Source organism: Sinohyriopsis cumingii, chromosome 8 (genome assembly GCF_028554795.1).
Source record: "Sinohyriopsis cumingii isolate HCF-2022 chromosome 8, ASM2855479v2, whole genome shotgun sequence".
NCBI classification, from domain to species: Eukaryota; Metazoa; Mollusca; class Bivalvia; order Unionida; family Unionidae; genus Sinohyriopsis; species Sinohyriopsis cumingii.
In genome coordinates, this window is record NC_142968.1 from 97,130,147 (window position 1) to 97,149,802 (window position 19,656).

General features: G+C 39.2%; 1 protein-coding gene across 1 annotated transcript in view; it reads right to left on the reverse strand.

Moving 5' to 3' along the window:
- Window positions 1-19,656, reverse strand: part of LOC149794199 (uncharacterized) — a 55,256-nt gene that overhangs the window by 25,061 nt on the left and 10,539 nt on the right. The window contains exon 2 of the mRNA XM_089966537.1: window positions 12,644-12,871. Coding sequence (XP_089822663.1) covers window positions 12,644-12,773 — 130 coding nt within the window. The 5' untranslated portion in view covers window positions 12,774-12,871. The remainder of the gene's footprint in view (window positions 1-12,643; window positions 12,872-19,656) is intronic.

The window sequence follows — 19,656 nt, forward strand, 5'->3', positions numbered from 1 at the left end:
GCTATGCTCATGGTAATGGGAGGCAATTTTACAATTTTGAAATTTATACGATTATCTTATGTGGTGCATGAACGAAAGTAGTCCGATTATTACCACAAAGCTGAATTAGCACAATAGGCAGAACACCATGTGCAAAGCACAAAACGAAACAATTTTCACAACGTAAATTATAGCACAAACCTTTATTGTGATAAACGCGACAGATTTTAAAAAGGTGATAAACATATTTCACGAGGTTATCATTTACGTAACATTCTCAGGATTAAGAGATAGAGTACATGTTTGCAAGTTTGATATAAAATAATGATCAAAGCTAAAAAATTTTACAAATTATCATTCAATAGAGTAAGACTGCTGATTTGTCGATGCAGTGTGTCTAGAAATGATGCCGATTTACAGATTACATTTAGTTATTCTAACATCGACATAAGCGTAATCAGTCATGATAACAACATTTTTAAAACAATTCAGTTTAAAGAATGATTAAATTACATATTAGATGGAAACTTAGAACGTTGTAGCTCTATAAAACATCGGTGGAAGCGAATATAATTAGCATGTACACATGTCTGACTCTTAGATACTTTTCATGCATTTTGGAACGACGTCGTTTGTCACGAAGTAATGAGATTTTTGCAGTTTGGCTTGGCAGTTAAGTTACCTCCTTCCAATCATTTAAACACATTAATAGATATAATACATTCAGCTAATGTTTTTTATCTCTCTATGTTCACAAGACACTGCATTTTGATGGTATAAATACATGACCACTTGATGTCTTAAACATAGATTACACATCGCAGAGATAAATATACTGACTGAATTTGTTTCTGTTTGTTTGGTCTGAATCAAATCTATGAGATTTATATGAGTTCTTTCCAAGAAGTGTATTCCTATATATATGCAACCTTTAAATATTAAATGAGACAAAAATCTATTTTTTGTTTCGTTTTGTTTCCTGTCCAAATTTGGTATGCATATACTTGTCAACCTCTTTTCTAACGCTTCTTGTCTGTCCTGTCTGATTAAAATGGGCTAGCAACTTTAGCCGTGCGAGAAGCTCAGGTGAATCTTAACAGTCTTTTATTCTTTTGCCTTTTGTTCCATTTTTCGTTCCTTTTTCTCTTTGTACATTTTTTTCCATTTCTTTTTTGGAACCATCATTGGCCATTCTAGTACGGCAGGTGCGTTGGTTGTAACGGACTATCCTTAAGTACTTTTTCAAGTACGGGTAGTGTTTGTTCTACCATTTGTGGCAATGTTATCTGTGGCGGCGGAGCTTCTACCCGCTCAGATACATCAGCATTTATGTCAGCAACCCTAGTCCTATGCTGCTCCGAAGTTTTTCTGTATTGTTTTTATTGTTGTCGAAGTTCCTGATTCAACGCTTTTGTTCTTTCCACGTGTAGTATGATATCAGAATTTGTTATTTGTCTTTCCCCCACATTCTGTTCAATTTAGCTTTCTACTTTCTTGCTTCTTCTACTCTTCTAAGAATACGGTACTATGGCTGTCGTTTAAGTAAGTGTTCGTGCTCATATAGCGTATATATTGCCGCTTCTCTTACTGTAGTAACAATACTCCTTCTGTCATCAGACATCACTTCTAGCGTAGAAGCGTGTGGCGACAATACCTAAGAATATTTTCATGTATCGCTTGCCTCTTAATTATAACATCTTATTCTATGGTAGAATTATCTGTATTTCATCTTGTTTGCACTTTGTTAGTAGACCATTTAATAAGCCGTAATTTTACAGAAATACATATTTTACAGAAATATGTTCTTTTACCACTACAGAAGATCTTAATAATTTTTACATGAACAAGTGGACTCCCAATGTTTTATACACTGCTAGGCAATTTACAAGTGCACTCCATTTTTGTATACAAGGGCAGAAAAAATACAAGTCTTGTACTGCCATTTACAGAGTCAGAAAAAATATAAATGGTGTAGAACGGGCATACACATGATCAGAAATGTAACATATGTTCGTCCGATTGTGTGTTTGTATCATAACTTGTATCATAACAATATATAGAACATAGTGAAAGCTAGCACAAAGTTGCGGTCTAAACATATATGCACATAACAATGATGTATCTCAATACATGCAGGGTAAGTGCACTCCAGTATATCTGAGAGATGGAAAAATTGATAAAACAACGCACCTCCACAGATACGAATGTAAGAAAAATTCATTGAAAATACTCATTGTGGTTAACTTCACGCACCGTCCAACGAACACCATTTCAAGTCCACCCTGTTGCCAAACCAAATACTGTTGCTAGCCATTTGCTGCAAGTGGTAAGAGCACCCCTGGACAAACAACACCGACTTCAAGTGCGAGATGAGTGGCGACATTACTGCCGTAGGAAGTCAGATGAACGAGATCAAAATACTCCAGACGCAATTACATTAGAACTTGAAAACGTGTTATGCAACATCAAATTAGGCAAAGCATCAGGATATGACAATATCCTGCCTGAGTTCTTCAACCATCTTGGCCCAGAGGCAAAGGTATATATCGCTACTTTATACACTTGGACTGTTAGGGAAAGGTTCATGCCGACTTTGTGGCGCCAGCCAAAGATTATTGCGATCCCAAAGCATGGCAAATATCCCCATAATGGAGCGAGCTATCTACCAATCTCCTTGCTTTTCAGTCTGTTTTAAGGTACTGGAGTTATGATGCTCTCCATGTCCGGACCGATTCTTTGGAGAATCAGGATTCTCCAAAGACTCGGTCTGGATATGGAGAGCATCATAACTGTTGAGCAGGTAGGCTTCAGGCATAGTCTCAGCACTTGCGATCAAGGTTTTGCCCTGACTCTGTTTGTTGAAAACGATTTTCAGAGGAACCTTAAAACTGGATTTGTTTTCCTTGATCTTACAGCGGCATATGACACGGTCTGGCATGCAGGGCTGTTGTTGAAAATTTTCAGAGTATTTTATCACTGGATAGTTGAGACTATTGAACTGTTCATTCACCACGGGCGCTTCAGAGTACACATCAGAGAGAGCAACACTCGTGCAGACGTCACACAAATGGACACCTAAAGAAGTCTGTTCATTCCCCAAGTCTGCTCAATGTTTATATCAATGTCTTGCCTAAAACACAGACGCGCAAGTCTATGTACGCAGATAACATTGCTCTCGGGATCCAAAGTCGCTCATACTGAGCTCTAGGAGATATTGAACAAAGATCTGGAGGAAATGACGGACTTCTTCAAGAAATGGCACCTACAGCTGAGCACACAAAAGAGTCTCCACCGTCTTTCACATTAACAGTGCAAATGTGAACCGTGAGCTTTGCATCATCCTCAATGAGCAGCACAAAAAATACGACCCGATACCAACAAACCTTATGTTACTTTGCACAGATCACCTACATTCTACAACTTTATGAAGAAAACTGCAGAAAACCTGAGCACTGGAAACAACATACTCCACAAAACTGGCTATCTCAAACTGGGACGCTGGTGCTCTGACGCTCATGACATTAGCGTTGGCCCTCTGTTGCTCGACAGGCTCCACATCTCCGTCGCCAGAAAGTAACTACAAAATTGCTATATAAGGGTTATACCAGTGAGACACTTCCACTGTACGTGGACATCACTTTACATCCGGCAGTCGTAGCTGAGCCATCTGTCCGTGCTCCTGGCTTCAACCTTCCACAGCATCTGTGGACTACGCTGAACCGTTTTCGGACAGGATTGGGGCAATATGCAGTCAACCTTGTACGATGGGTCCAGGCTACTGACTCTTCCTGTAGCTGTGGACCACGTTACGTCACGTCACTGCCCACTCACAAAGTTCCCCGCTGAACTGCACACTCTGCACCTCGCTGATGATGGTGATGGTAAATGTCTGGGCATGCAGTGCACACGATATATAAATAAATACATTGTGCTGAACATTTTTCATGTCGTCACACCTTTTCAATAGCATAACTTTAAATGCAATAGTTTACAATCACATGCATAATATATAATTTAGGAACTAATCAGAAGCGTTCTGGGCCTATATCCTAAGGACAGTCAAAGATAGTCAATGGCTTCTTGCATTTTAGGTTTTTCTTCACAGTGTTATCAATCAGTCCAAACGTATCAATCAATCGTAACCACAGTTCATTAGTTTCCATATAAATTAAAAACCAATGTGGAATATGTAGGATTTCCTATTTCATGTTTTATATATGATTTATGGTTACGAATATTTTGAGTCAGCACTACCATTTTACTATAAGTATTATTCTTTAAAAAGCATATCTCTAGTGACCCAATTATGATAGAATAACAGTTTTGACCGTATGATTTGCATATATATATATATATATATATATATATATATATATATATATATATATATATATATATATATATATATATATATATATATATTGGAAACAAGATGGCCGCTATCGCTTAACGGACTTGAAGCAGCTGTTCCGTTTCTTAGTGTCGTTTTCATGATATTTGTGCTTGTTGCCTGTCTTCATCTACGTTATTGTGTTCATTATGTATTGGCTGTTCAATTCGTATGTGTTTCTTCATCTTGTTTTGGAAATGACAACAATTAGACATTTACTCAGCTGTCTTCCTCCACTGTTTCTGAGCAAACCGCCATCACGTGATACTCGCCAGTCAACCCGTTTATGCTATGGTGGACCCTCATTAATTGCTTTAAATTATCACTCCTTGGCTCTCCACACCACACTACACTGTGCTCTAGACTAAACGAACTGGGACTACATTCGTCATTACCTAAACGTAAACAGAAGCGAAAAAACAACCTTGTTTCATAGCTGACTGGCGTAGAACAGGAAGAAGTTATCTCCCGTATTTCGGCTCAACAATTTAAAACAAATTCGACCGTTAATTTAGATAAGCTAATTCAAATCCCTATTAATTCGTCAATCTTTGTGCGAACAATCAAAGAGATACCTCCATGTATTGCATTATTCAATGCCCACTCAGTAGGACCACCGGAAAGGCGCACAGAAATAGTTAATTTTATCAACGACCAGAATATTCACGTCTTTTTCCTGACAGAAACATGGCTAAAAACATCAGGCGATGAGCCCAAGTGCGCAGATTTAACACTCACTGGTTACTCCATCAAGTCGTTTCCCCGTAACTCTCGCGGAGGTAGAATTGCTGTACAACATCCAATTTCGACCACACATCGTTTGAACTAGTCCAAACAACACTCGCACCGCCCTCCTCCTAGTAGAAGAAACAAGCTGACAGAATCTCTCTTTTTGGAACAGATTCCGAATCTCCTGGACAATGGAAATTCGATAGGTGGCGACCTGATTATTCTTGGAGATTTCAACTTTCACTTTGACTGTCCCGGAAAACCAAACACATCAAAACTCATAGACTCCATTAATGTTTTCAACCTCAAACAGTCAGTTAACCAACCCACCCATAAACATGGTCACATTTTAGACTGGATTCTTCATAGAGCTGATGATAACATTCTACGGTCGTCCCTGGTATCCCATGACCTTTCATCAGATCACCTCTGCATTATATGCCATCTTGACGCATCAGTCCCTAACCCTCCTCCTTTATCTGCTACTAAGAGAAACCTCTGTGTGATAAATAGAACCAAACTAATGAACGACATCCAAGCAAACCTAACAACTTGCTTACCTTCTACAGCAGAACAACTCGATAACTGCATGCGTTCATTGCTCGACAAACATGCCTCAGCTACCAAGTGCTGAGTATCAATTCAAAAGTGTTCTCCATGGTATAGAAGTGTTAGGGACGAGCTTCGCACTGCTAAAAGAGACCGCCGTAAAGCTGAGAGGTTCTGGCTTTCCACTAGACTCACTATTCATAAGCAAATCTATGAAACCGCTAAGAAGAATGTCACAAATATATTTCAGCCCACTACACTACTAAGATCATGGAAAGTTTCAGCTGCAAAGTGCTCTACGAAATTGCTTACAAGCTAATGTCAAGGAATAAATCTACACCACTTCCAACTACCTTCTCTCCAGTCGACCTTCCGGACATGTTTGCAAATTTCTTCCGTGACAAAGTACAAACCATTAGAGATAAGCTTGACAACACAATTTCAATTGACTCATCGTCACCATACAGTTGTGATACAGAATTTGAGCGGCAACCATTAGCAGCATTTGAACCTGTCTCTATGGATTTTGGAAGTACACACGTGATGAAGAGTGCACCAAAGTCATGTGAACTTGATCCAAATCCAACATCACTGCTGCTTGAGTGCATAGAAACAGCATTGCCTTCACTAACTGATGTTATTAATACCTCTCTGTCTCATTCGGAGAATTCCCATCATTTTCAAAACTGCCATTATAAAGCCTTTGCTGAAGAAACCAACACTAGACCATAACGATTTAAAGAACTACAGCCCAGTTTCTAATCTCCCATTCATCTCAAAAATCTAAGAAAAGGTTGTTCTATCCCAGCTTGTATCTCATCTGAATTCAAACAGTCTTTTTAGCAATGTACAATCTGCATATCCCCTTGCCACAGTACTGAAACTACTCTTCTAAAAGTAGTTAATGGCATTCTCTCTGCTTTGGATAGCAGAAAGATTACAGTCTTCACCCTCCTTGATTTGTCTGCAGCATTTGACACAATAGACAATATTTTACTTCACCGTCTCCAGCATGTATTTGGCATTCATGATACAGTCTTACTGTGGTTCAAGTCCTACTTGGTCAACAGGACACATATTGTATCTGCAAAAGGAATACACTCAAAACCAGTTGATCTATGTTGTCGTGTTCCACAGGGGTCTGTTCTTGGACCTGTTGTCTTCATTCTATACACTCAGCCACTCTCAAGTGTCATAGATCATCATCCAGTGTCACCAATTGTACGCTGATGACACCCAAATATACAAATCTAGCCACCCAACTGAAGTTGATGCTACCATCCAAGGAGTAGAGAGGTGCATTTCTGATGTGAAATCATGGATGACATGTAACAAGCTGCAGATGAATGATGATAAAACTGAGGACATTCTGATCACAACACAAACACTTTCTCATTCACATACTTTACTTCAAACAATAACTATCAGCAACACCAACATTAAATTCACACCATCAGTACGAAACCTAGGTGTTACTCTGGACAGTACCCTCTTAATGCACCAAAATGTCATGAACATATGGAAGGCTGAATATCTTAAGGTTGCTTAATCAATAGAGGACGTGTTGCAGTCGGCCTATCTGATCTGTGATTTCCTATGCAGACAAGAACTCTTGTGATGAATGCCCGTATCGGTTGTGACCCTGTCCTGCCATCTTATCCTAATCAGTTCGCTCACGAACTCATGTGATAGTGATTAGACTTCTTGGCATGGCATCTGTACATATTCAAGTTTGGCATGCTTCAGCAGTGTCGACGACAAAACAATGGATGTGAGCTCCCACACATTTGCACGTGATCTGCCACACATGATTCAGCGATTCTGACGTTCGTTTTTTCATCGATGGAAACTGCGTGTGACAGTGTGCTGCCGAGATATGTGACTTTGTCCACTATAATGTTGGTTTAGCTAGGTCTTAGTGGTGCATGAGTACTACAATCAAATCTGTATTTTATTTACTGACTGTGCGACCACAATTGTCACAATATGAAGAGAAATGGTCCATACTTTACTGCATTCCAGATTCAGATTCGGCATTGAGGGCACAGTTGTCAGCAAACAGGAGGTCGCCAACAGTCATTTCCTATAACTTTGCCTTTGCGTGTTGTCTGCTTAGGTTAAAGATCTTGTTATTAGTCCGGTATCAGATGCCAATCCCAGAATCACAGTCACGGAAGGCACCAGTGAACATGACAGAGATCATCAACCTGAAGAGAGTTGTGGACAACAAGCAACTTTGATTGACACCATTACTGACTGGTAATTGTTCACATGACTCACTGTTGTCCACAATACAAGCGAGCTTGCCATCATGGAAGTGCCAAACCATTGTGATGAATGTCTCTGGGCATCCAAATTTTGAGATGATCTTAAAAAGTCTTCACACAACTGATAGTGTTAAAGGTTTTGTCATGTCGATGAATGTCGTGTAGAAGTTGGAGTCTCGTTCGCGGAAAACACCATCAATGTGGTCCCTCGAACTTTCTTGAAGCCACACTGGCTCTCATGTTTCCGCGATCAATGCGATGCACAAAGCGATTAAGCAGAAATTTGGCGGGGATTTTGCCTGCTAGGAGGTGCCCCCTTGGTTGTTACGGTAATGTTTGTTGCCCTTTCTCTGGTACAAACGAGCAATAGATACATCCTTGCAATTCTGGGGTATTTTCATTCAATCCACATTGACGGAAAGAGTTCGGTGAGTTTTTGTGCCATTTGCGAGCCTCTGGCAATGTAAACCTCTTCTGGCATAGCATCCGGTCTAGGTGCCTTTTCATGTGGCAACAGGTCAATTACTTTCTTAATTTCAGTCAGCTCCAGAGACTCAGCAAGTAATCTGTCAATTTTTTCTTGCGGCAGTCGATCAGTTGTCTCCCCACTGACAGCTGATTGATGATTGAGTCTGCTGTTGAATATTCTGCCATTCCTAGTGTGCAGTATGCTGTTGTTAGCACTCAGTATTGGCGATGTTATCGTAGATTGTCCTCAGCTCATCGTAGAAATTCTTCATTTCATTCGTGTCTGCGTGGGACTAAAAATGATCTGCCTTGTAGCGCCGCTATGAATGCAGCTGCTTTCTGAGTTTACAATAGACAGTCCTCTTAATGGTGTTGAAAGCTGCCTGATGAAGTCTTATCAACAGTCCTTTTTGCAGCAGGTATTGCTCAGTTAGTAGGCTCTGTATGGTATCATCGTTCTCATGACAATCAATTTTAATGTGTACGTACGGTAGAACAGAAGGTTAATGCACAATCTCTGAATGATGATCAGTTTTCTTCGACATTCTTGTAGTTCATATCAATAGTATCAAGTTGGTTGCACAGTTCTTCTACAAAATGCATGCTTCACATACTCCTTTTTCATACTGGAGACCTAGAGTTTTGGGGGGCACATTTTTGGCGTTGTGGTGGTCTGTTAAGCTGAATCTAGACATTGAGTTTCGAGACTATGAGCATGTAGTCCGTCAAGCATTCTGCACTTTCATAGCATTCGTGACTCGAACAACGATGACGTAGTAAGATGCCAGTACTTGGAGCGTTGGTGTATCTTCTAGACACTTCCTCACAGCTACATAGTTGAGTTGTGTGTTCCTAAAAATAGCTTCTCATTTGCCTATGGGACTGTCGAGTTCCACTGTTGCTTCGATCCAGTGCCGTGAGCGGCCCTTGTGCAGGTCTGCATCTATAGCTCATAGTGTATTCATACCTGCGGCTTTGCCGCTCGCTCATCGACACTGGACTTGAAAGTATATGATGGGGGAATGGGGTTAGCTGTAATGACTTGTGGCAGAGTTGGATTTAAGTGAAGGAAAGTTGCACAGTCACCCTCACTCTCTCGTCCAGACCTGTCTGAATCCAATTACACAACCTTGTCGGTACGTATGGAGACTAATCTATATGAAGTATCACGTCTGCAACTTGGTATGAATATTTTTCACAATTATGTATTTTTTCCAGTTTAATGGACCTGATACTGGGGAATGAAAACCTTCAACTAATTTATGAGTTTTTAGATAGAACAACCGCTAAAGAGGAGGTTTGCCTAGCATAAAGTAAACATAACAAAACTGGAGGAATATATGCTTTATCCAGCGATTTCTTTATAAAATAATTGCACCAGTATTAACAAATATTATTTAGTAAATTATTCCATGTTTGATATTATCCAGAATATTGATCAACCGGCTATGATCATACTAATTTTGAAGAAAGGGATGCAAATGAACCTTCCAATTACAGTGGCATTAGTCTACTACCTGTATTTAGCAAGGTGTTTACATCGATTTTAATTCATATGTTGACTGTATGTGTGGACAAAAACAAATTACCGGGCGAAAAGCACGCCGGATTTAAAGCGGGTTTTTCTACCGCAGATAGCATATTTATATTCTATACATTAATTTGTAAATATTAAAGAAAACTTAGGGGAAGATTCTATGCAGTATCTATTGATATATTGATAGGATAGAGACGTTTACTATACCAAAAGCTAATTAGTGAAATTAGTAGTGAATTTTTTTTAAAAGCATTAGGGCAATTTATAATGATGTGAAAGCAAGTATTAAGTCAAACAATCTTATCAGCGATGTGTTTAATTGACCTTTAAGCGTACGCCAAGGTTGTGTGTTATCGCCTTTACTCTTTTCTTTTTTCTTTTTTTTTTTTTTGGAATTATTTGAAACCCTTTTTAGCTGAAGGAAACGGGGGAGGTGTAGGTAGAAACCTTAGAAAGAATTTGACTGTTGTATGCTGCCGATTTAATTGTCTTTGCTGACACTGCTCACCAGTCACAAACTATGCTCAATAGGCTGCCTACATATTGTCTCAAGTGAAAACTAAAAATGAATATGGGAAACACAAGAGTGGTTGTATTTCGCAGAAGGTACGAAAAGTGGTACAATGACCATACAGATGCAAAGATTGTATCATATTATAAGAATTTATGATGCATATTTTCTCCAAGAAAACTCTTGGTATATCTGCCAGTAAACTATCCTTGCAGTCGCTGAAGGCTATGCATATATTGAAGCAAAGTCGTTCAACATTTGGCACATTACCCATAAGTGGATGGCTTCGTCTCTTTGACTCGAAGATAGCTCACATCCTGAACAATTGGGCTGAGGTTTGTGGGTTTTACGATCGCAATTGAAAAAGCTCATTTGTCATTTTGTAAATATATTCTTGGCACATCTATGTCTATTCCAAATGCATTCGTATATAATGAATTAGGAAGAGTTAGTATGCAGACTGTAAGATATGAAGATATTTTGAAATATTGGCTAATAATTTTAAAAAATAACAGAAGACAGATTTCCTAAACAATACTACAATTTACCGTTAAGAATTGCGGGTGAATTGTGATTGCTGAGCTAAAATATTTTAAAACCGTCTATTTACATTTGTATTTGGCAATGTTTGGCGTACTCAGAACGTAAATGATGGAAATACATTTCTTAGATTGTTCAGCCAGAGATGTGAAATATTTTTAGGTAAAAGTTTCAGGATGAGTTTATGTCAGTGGAAAGACTGCGTTTCTGTAGGTCATTGGGAGTACGCTTCACTTGTCAAATATTTATAGAATTGTTAAGACAGAGCGACTTTTGTTATATAATTACTATTCTTACAGTGGGGAACTTGCCAATCAGAGGTTACACGGGAAGATATGAAGTATTTGGTATGACGAATATTTTGTCAAATTCGCAACGTTAATATCGAAAATGAATTCCATTTTATTACTGCTTATTCGCTAAATGGAGAATAGCAAATAATATATTTAACCACCTTTGTATACAAAAATCCAACTTTAGAAAAATTAAGGACTTTTATACAAAAGGATACTAGTAAAATTCTGATGACTAATTTAGCAATGTTTAAATAAAAGTCTTAGAGATTGTAGAAACAGTTTTAGCATCGACACCTGCTACACAAGACCCTAGATCAATATCAAAAAACTTGCTCCGTGTAGGTTTTAGGTTTTAGGGTTCTCTTAAATTAGTTTGTGTGATTACTGTGTAATGTATAATTGTATCTCACCCAATTCAAAAATACAATAAATGATTACTTCCAATAGATACGATGTTTTTAGTTATGCACATGATGTATGGACATGTATCATGGGCCAATACCAATAAACACTATTATTATTATTATTATTATTATTATTATTATTATTATTATTATTATCATGTAATTACTTGGGTAAATATTATCGCTAAAATGGATGATAAACTAATGGCTAACTGTAATTTTGACAAGGCTACAACTGGAAGATTATATTTTTTCCATTAAGACCAAACTCTCCAAGAGTGTTATAATTGTAGTATCCAGTATCGTTCATTCCTTTTGCTTTCTATATCGGCCCACCCCAGGATTCATTCATCTGCTAGCATCTCGAGAGGCTTGACTGAATTTCCAGTCGAGTTGTAGTGGTTGGCGACTTTCGCTTTTATTTTGTTGCGAATCTGGCTATTGTGATTATTCATTCGCTTTCTGAGATCAACACTACATATTGAATGGCATGTCTAAGGATTGATCTTGTAGCTTACACCTGTTGTCGAACTGCTGAAAGGCTCTGTCTCAAGCATATGATTGCAAATTAGGCAACGTTTGAATTTGCAGCGGTATCTTCTCGAAAGTGTCGTCTTGTCTGAGTTTATTTTGAGACATACTAGATGGTCCTTGAGAGTATTAGGTCTACGGTGCGCAATCATAGGAGCATCTACATATTTGTTTACGTGTGCATGTGTGTTTGTTTTCTGTTTTGATCTAAGTGTACCCTTCAAAACGACTTTTAATAGCTACATAAAGGACAAAGTATTAGTATTATTTTTTTTGGGGGGGGGAGCTGGCACGCATCAAAGGTCTAATGTCGAACAGCAGGAGTTGTGTACAGCGTTTGTGTAGAATTTCATTATTTTCGCTTAAAATCCATGTATTGCCAAGGGGAGGAAAGTTACACTTGCCAGATACTATATTCCAACATAGAAGTTTCAAGACTTACCATCTGGAATTTGTTCCCTCCAGCCAACAATAATATCTTGTCCTCTGTTTGCATTGGCACCTCCAGTTTGAAATATAATCAAAGAGTCTATCCCACTTCCCTTATTCTCCTTCAGATTCTCCAATGACATATTTGTTAAATTATAACATTCTTTCTGTACGTTTGAAATTAGTAATTTTGCATCTGGCTCAATAAGTTTATCAATTACTGTCCACACACACGTTGGGTCTGAAATAAAAGAAAATAATCAAAATACTTTCAAAATAACTAACGAATTCATTCAAAGTGAATTTTATGCTCTTTTTGAATAAAATTCAAACATACATTGAACAAACGGAAACGTTGATATCTCTGTTGCTTACGAAGAAGACATATTAATTTCTTTAGCGATTCATCCATTAGTTTATTTAAATATGATCAGATTTACTTTCTTCTGTTATATACAAGCCTTGTATTGATTTATCGATTGCTTATGTTGCTTCTTTTCTGTCTTTTTTATTTCCTTTTTGTTCCTTGCTTTTCCCTTCGTGTTTCGGTCTACATATGTTCTGCTCAATCATTATAATCCGTCGATATCTAGTGGTAAATATAACAAAGACCCGAATATTGCATCATCATGAAAATAAACGTAGACTATTGAAAGGATGCATTGCAATATTATTGACGTATGCACCATAGATGAGCCACAGTAACAGCCAATCACCACCAGCACGACAAAAACTATTTGATTTTAGAAACAAACATACTAAATTTCACGAATTATTTGACATTGTACGCTTCATGGCTCAGCCACAAAATATATTATTTTCATTTTTCAAATATTATAAACCAACAATCTGCCCTCCGAGGTATTTATGTGCGAAATTGGAAGTAGATATTTTGAAACTCGAACTGAGGGAAAACCCTTAAGACCAATGAAAAACGGTGGGATACAAACGATCATTAGATGTAGACGTAGACGCTGTCTAAGACATCAAACGAAAACTATTTAACTTTAACCACCAGTTAAATTCCGCAGTAACTCTGCGTACATGAATCTAACGGAAAATGTTTAATAAAAGTTACGGTTTAAAACCATGCCTAATTCATAAGAAAAAAGACTAACAATCAATAATCAAGACTAAGTTTCCAAAACCCAACAATCTCTATAGCCATGTGGTTTACGCTCCGTGTGCGTTGCCTTAGCCCGTCGTAGTTTATAGGTACAAAATACAATTATTATCAACCATTCACACATATATCAACGTTTAATTAACAAGGAAACATTTACAATAACAGTACTTTCCTGATAAACTTTACAAAAGTTCAAATTACAAACCATTCGGATACACCAAACTTGTGAGCTCCTATGCCACAAGAATATAAAGTAAGACAAGCATTTTGGTATTTTCAATCATATATCAAGATAAAAAGACGAATACTAACTTTGCCAACTGTGAAATAGAATGTTTTATAAGAATATATCACATTAATCTATTTGATGTGACTGCTTTCCGATGGTCTATAAATAGTGATTATAATGACATGTGATTCCGGTTTGGATAATCAAGCTTAGCAGCAGGGGGGGCGAATCGGACATTTTGTCCAATCGTTATTTTGCTTAATTAATACTTTCTGCACTCAACGATCTAGTGTCGTCAGCGCCTGGTAAAAAAAAAACGACGACGTCGTTGGGGGATCGTCCAATCGTCATTTGGTTTAATTAACACCTTCTGCGCGCCGATCCCCAGCGTCGTCAGCGTCTGGTAAGCACATCGACGACCGCGTCGATGTCGTCGCCCCCTCTGCTGCTAAGTGGTTATTTACAATGATCTTACAAACAGAGTGATCACTAACTCCTCCTCTTGTAGATCAATTAGGTTATTTGACTGATCGGTAAGTCTAAAATTAATTCTCGTTAAAAACCGATCATGGCATCGCATATAGACCGGATTAATCGGACTCTCAACGATTAAAAATCCCGGAGGGGCTGTTGGTGAAAATGAATAAAGGATATACCCTTGTTGAGCTTGATTTGATTGCTTGGTATCCACCTGGTAACTCCCTTCGATAGCATCACACACTAGATTAATCGCTATCACCGATGCAATATTTACGTTGTATGGAGCAATATGCCTACCACCATCTCCGTTATCGTGTTTGAGGATATAAGTTGATGGACCGAGAAAATCATTAAGAGACTTTCTTAGTTCTGGCGCGTTGTATCCTGGAAACTTGAAATCGGGTAAATCGGCTTCTGTGATATTATACTCGGTTAGGAATTTTTGTTTATCATTATCGCTTCTATCGGATATCATTTTAACTAATCGTTCATTGATATATTCCATGTCTGATATAAGTTGATTTAACACCTCAACGTGTTTTCGTGCTTTTGTCTCCCGTAGCTGTTCTAGTTGTGATTGGTAAATACGATTAATCTCGCTAAAAATATCAGTGATATCATTTAAATTAACTGTTAATGTGACGACCGATTCAGGGGTTTTGTCATCATGAAACTCCCACTTCATGGCATTTCCGTCTTGAAATATAAACCAACTGGGTAATAACGTGCTTTTTATAATAAATAATTTATCTCGATAACTGGTAATAATTTCATGATACGATTTCTCATTCGTGTGCAAGTCCGCGGGGTTTTCCTTAGGCCATCCTAGTATGGTTCTTATTGAACTGTTATAAATATCAACCATATACCCCGGTGTGCTTATTTCAATCGTCGACGATAACGTCGGTTCATGAACCGTAATAGCGATTTTTGATTCTTTTCCTGTGATCGATTTTATCCTGCGTTGAAATTCTTTATTGATTTGTTCTATTTGGTATGACCCAGTTGGTATTGTAACCTCATTCCAGTCTGGGGCCCCATCGGGTTTATTTGTCCATGCAAAAACCAGCGAGTTATTAGGTTGTTGTCCGTTAAATGCGTTCGCTCGGATATTAGGCCAACTGTGATATACTCGCAATTTTGCCAGCGCTATTTCCTTTACTGGAACCGGCGATGGGAAGTTCACACTGAATTCGGGTTTCGTTGACGTTATTGATATCATATTTGTTTGTACCGGAGTGGTGTTCTCCGCGATCCGCTGAAGTAATTGAGACCCTTCGGGGTTCAGCGACATTATTATTATTCGTTGTCTTTAGTGTCTAATTTCAACAACCAGGTGGTTCCGGCTTCCAGTTGAAAATCCTCGATTTTTGACATCGCGGAGCTATACAACTGGACCATCGTGGAGAATTCAACATCGGATACGAACAAATTATCAATTGACAACGAGATCAACCCGGATAATTTCGAGTACGCGTCGGATACTATTTGATGTTTTACTGTATACTCGTTGAGTTTTTTCTGAAAACACGATGATATCTTCCTAGTGATTGCGTTGGCGACTCCAGCAACTGTTGTCATCGCGGAGACGGCGATTGGAACAGCTATCGGGGCTATCGTGGTCACCGTGGATAAAACGACGCCGGTACCGGCCACTATACCCGACACCGAGTACACGACCGCGTCGATGGCGGTTATTTTACGACGGTATTTTTTTATTTTTGCACGGTATTGTTCGGAAAGCGTTTTCAAGTTCGCGGAAAATTCTTTTGCGGTATCGAATCGATATTGATGTGACGTTGGTGATACCTCTGATTCAATTTCCTTGGTGGTCATTTTTATTTTAAAAGAGCTAGTGTTTTTAATTACTTAGATTCGCTACAAATTCCACATACCATGTAATGTTTGCCCCGGCTAGATTTCTATCAACGGCATAAATTGTAAACAGTTCAGTTGCGTTCTTGTCTATAATTGTTGATATTGTATTGTTAAACCCGGATGAACTCGACGATAATATATTAAACTGCATCATTGAAACCAGTGTCAATCGATAAATACACTTAACAGTTGCGGTAATATTTACTGTATTATTCGTAGGAGTCCAATCGAATGATCCATGCCGAATTGTGTATACTGTGTTGATGATGTTCTCATGAGGGGTTTTTATTTTTTCGAATTGCTCTGCTACTCTCGGTAGTCCGTCTTTAATCGTTTCAACATCAGTTCTGATTATTCCTACTTCCCGCCAATGCGCGTCTATATTATTCTTGTTTGCTGCAACATTAGTTTTGATTGTTTCTATTTCCCGTGTAGTCTCGGTCATACTTTTTTTGTTCGCTGCAACATCAAGTTTGATTGTTTCTATTTTCCGTTCATGCGAGTCTACATTATTTATGATCGTTGCAACATTAGCGCCAATTATTTCTATTTCCCGTTCATGCACGTCTACACTCCTTTTGTTCGTTGCAACATCAGTTTTGATTGTTTTTATTTCCTGTCCATACGCAGTGATATCATTTATAGTTATTGTGATTTCATCCGGTTTGGTATTTTTTTTACCAAACAATTTATCAAAGTTGTCATCGATCCTGTTAACATTTTTTCGCAACGGGGGTAAATTGGCCGACAGCGCCATAAGTTCCGAAATAGCATTTGTTATTATTACAAAATTCGGTTCGGTTGCCGTCGGGGGTCCCCGAAAAAAACTATCGACAATGTGCCGCACATTGTCGAAATGCGTTAGCGTCGACCTGAACCGTTCTTCATGCAAGTTAAATTCACTACGTAAACCTTTTAACGAATTTGACATGGTTATATAATTGTCGCCAAGTGTACTTATTTTTCCATTTATCGTCAAGATGGATTCACCCGGTTTGAGTCGTCCGTCGCTGGTATACAGCGCGATAGTGTCCTCGGCGGCATCACGCTGTCGTATTAAAACGTCATTCAGTGACACATTACCGGATTTCAATTTACCCTGGCGGTCTTGAAATACAACTATTTCGCCCGGGTCAACACTTGTTAGATTCAACATATCAGCGATTTCATCCTCAATTAGTTTTTTTATGTCGGCGGCGGCCGTTTCCGTGGATTCTTTCAGCGCCGAAACCGGTCGTCCCCAGATATCAATCATTATTATTGTAAATGTTATTCTCTAAAATCCGTTGAGCTTCTACGACCCCACTAGTGTATTCGTTTACAACCACATGAGGTGGTTTCCGCGATGATGAAATCTCCGCAAGTACGTTTAATACCTCACGGCCACATATCGGTGGGTCACTTAATTGCTGTGTTGGCAGCGTGGAATAAAAAACCCGGGCTGAACACGCCCGGGCTGAACACGCCCGGATATACCGCATGAACTCTTTCGGCGGAGCTAACCCGTATGAATCAAAATAGACGATCGCACGCGGATCAATCGCGTACGCAACCCAATGAGTTCCCGCTCCGGAGGACCCATCGAGGTTAATTATGCCGGTTTCAATATTCCTTGGGGCCGCCGGTAATTGATCCCTCATAAAAACACCTCTGAAGTTTTTTATCGCTAACGCGTTTGCGGCGTCTATTAAATCAAAATTAGACATTGGAATCATAGACTCAGGAGTCATTGACTCCCGAGTCAATAAACGGTTCCCGGTAGTCTTAGACCCTTTCCCGAATACCATGAATACGGGGTCCCCGGTAGTCTTAGACCCTTTCCGGCCACGGGTCGTTTTTTTTTGTAGCCTTTCCCGGTTGCCTTCTTTAATGCCATTCCCGCCGCGGTACCAACGGCCCCCAACGCAGCCGCCTTAGCCACTGCTGGTGCGGCCGCGGCAATCAACGCTGGAATCGCAGCTAACAGCGGAAATATCCCACCGGTCTTTTCCATGTTTTTAATCGCTGCGGCTGAAAAATCTATTTGAACTCCCTTTTTATTCTTCATCGCATCATTGAAATGTTTTATTTGACGCGCCGTCAACGATATCTTATGATTACCGCCCGCCATCTGCGACGGCTTCAGCGTTATTGTGGTTCCGCATTGTTTAGCCGACTTTGATCGTAATTTCTTGACTTGACCATCAGTCAACTCTACACTGACAACACTATACGACATTTTATTGTAAACGCGTTTGTGTTTTCAATTACATGTTTTCCACTGGTGCATCAATGATTCTCATTCGTCCACCAACGCCTTCCAACAGCATTGATTTATCGCTGAGAATGACAGCAACCGCTCTATAATTAACATTAACCGGGGCTATATGAGCTCGGAAGTGTATATCAACGACGGATTGTCTCGTTAAATCAAGATGTTCCAGCGAAAAATAATAAATCGGATACAGTTTTTTAAAATCAAGTTGTGATATTTGCAAACCGGTGTCGACGTTTTGATCACGACCCATATATGACAGCAATCGATGATACACACGTGCGATATGGTTGTCACCGTAATTAAGCTGTATATCCTCGGATGGTTCCTGTTGTCCGTTTATTCTCAGCGAAACATCCCTGACTCCTAATTGATCAAATATCATATGGCTGTGTTCTTGATTACCCAATCGATTCCTATTCTGTAGCGCTATGAATATATGACGCGGGGCTGAAACACCCTGTTTTGATGCTAGGTGCCATGTAAACGTATCGGCGACGTTATCCTCTTTAGCATCAGTTGTTACCGCTAGCCAACTCAACAGCGATTTCCCTCCCTGTTCCATAAATGCTAACAATCGTGCTTCCGTGGTAACTGATGGAGTCAGCACCGGCATCCACAATGCCATTTTAGTTAAAATGACTTTACCGGCAGCGACGCCAGCAGCACGCCATATTGCATTGTTATCATCACCTCTTCGCGTCAGCGCGATTGTATGCTTAGCCCCATAGATAACCTTCCTGACATTTCTGCAGAATCCAAATATGTGATGGAGTGGAATCGCGCATGAAAACTTTCGGCGTGGTCCTTGCAACATTCCTACTCGTGCTGCGAATCCCATATTGTAATTATCGTTAAGACTTTTTATAATATTGAACTCAGCGTTTGGTCTTGCTCTGCGGTCTGGATTGGCTGCTTCAGCCTGTGGGTCAGTTGCGGTATCTCTTTCCACCAGCACGTTGATGTACTGAAGATGATCAGCGCTATTATCGGTGTCCTTCGCAAACATCATAGATGGGCCCGCCGATCTTGTATAATCATCCGAGTATCTCGCCAACC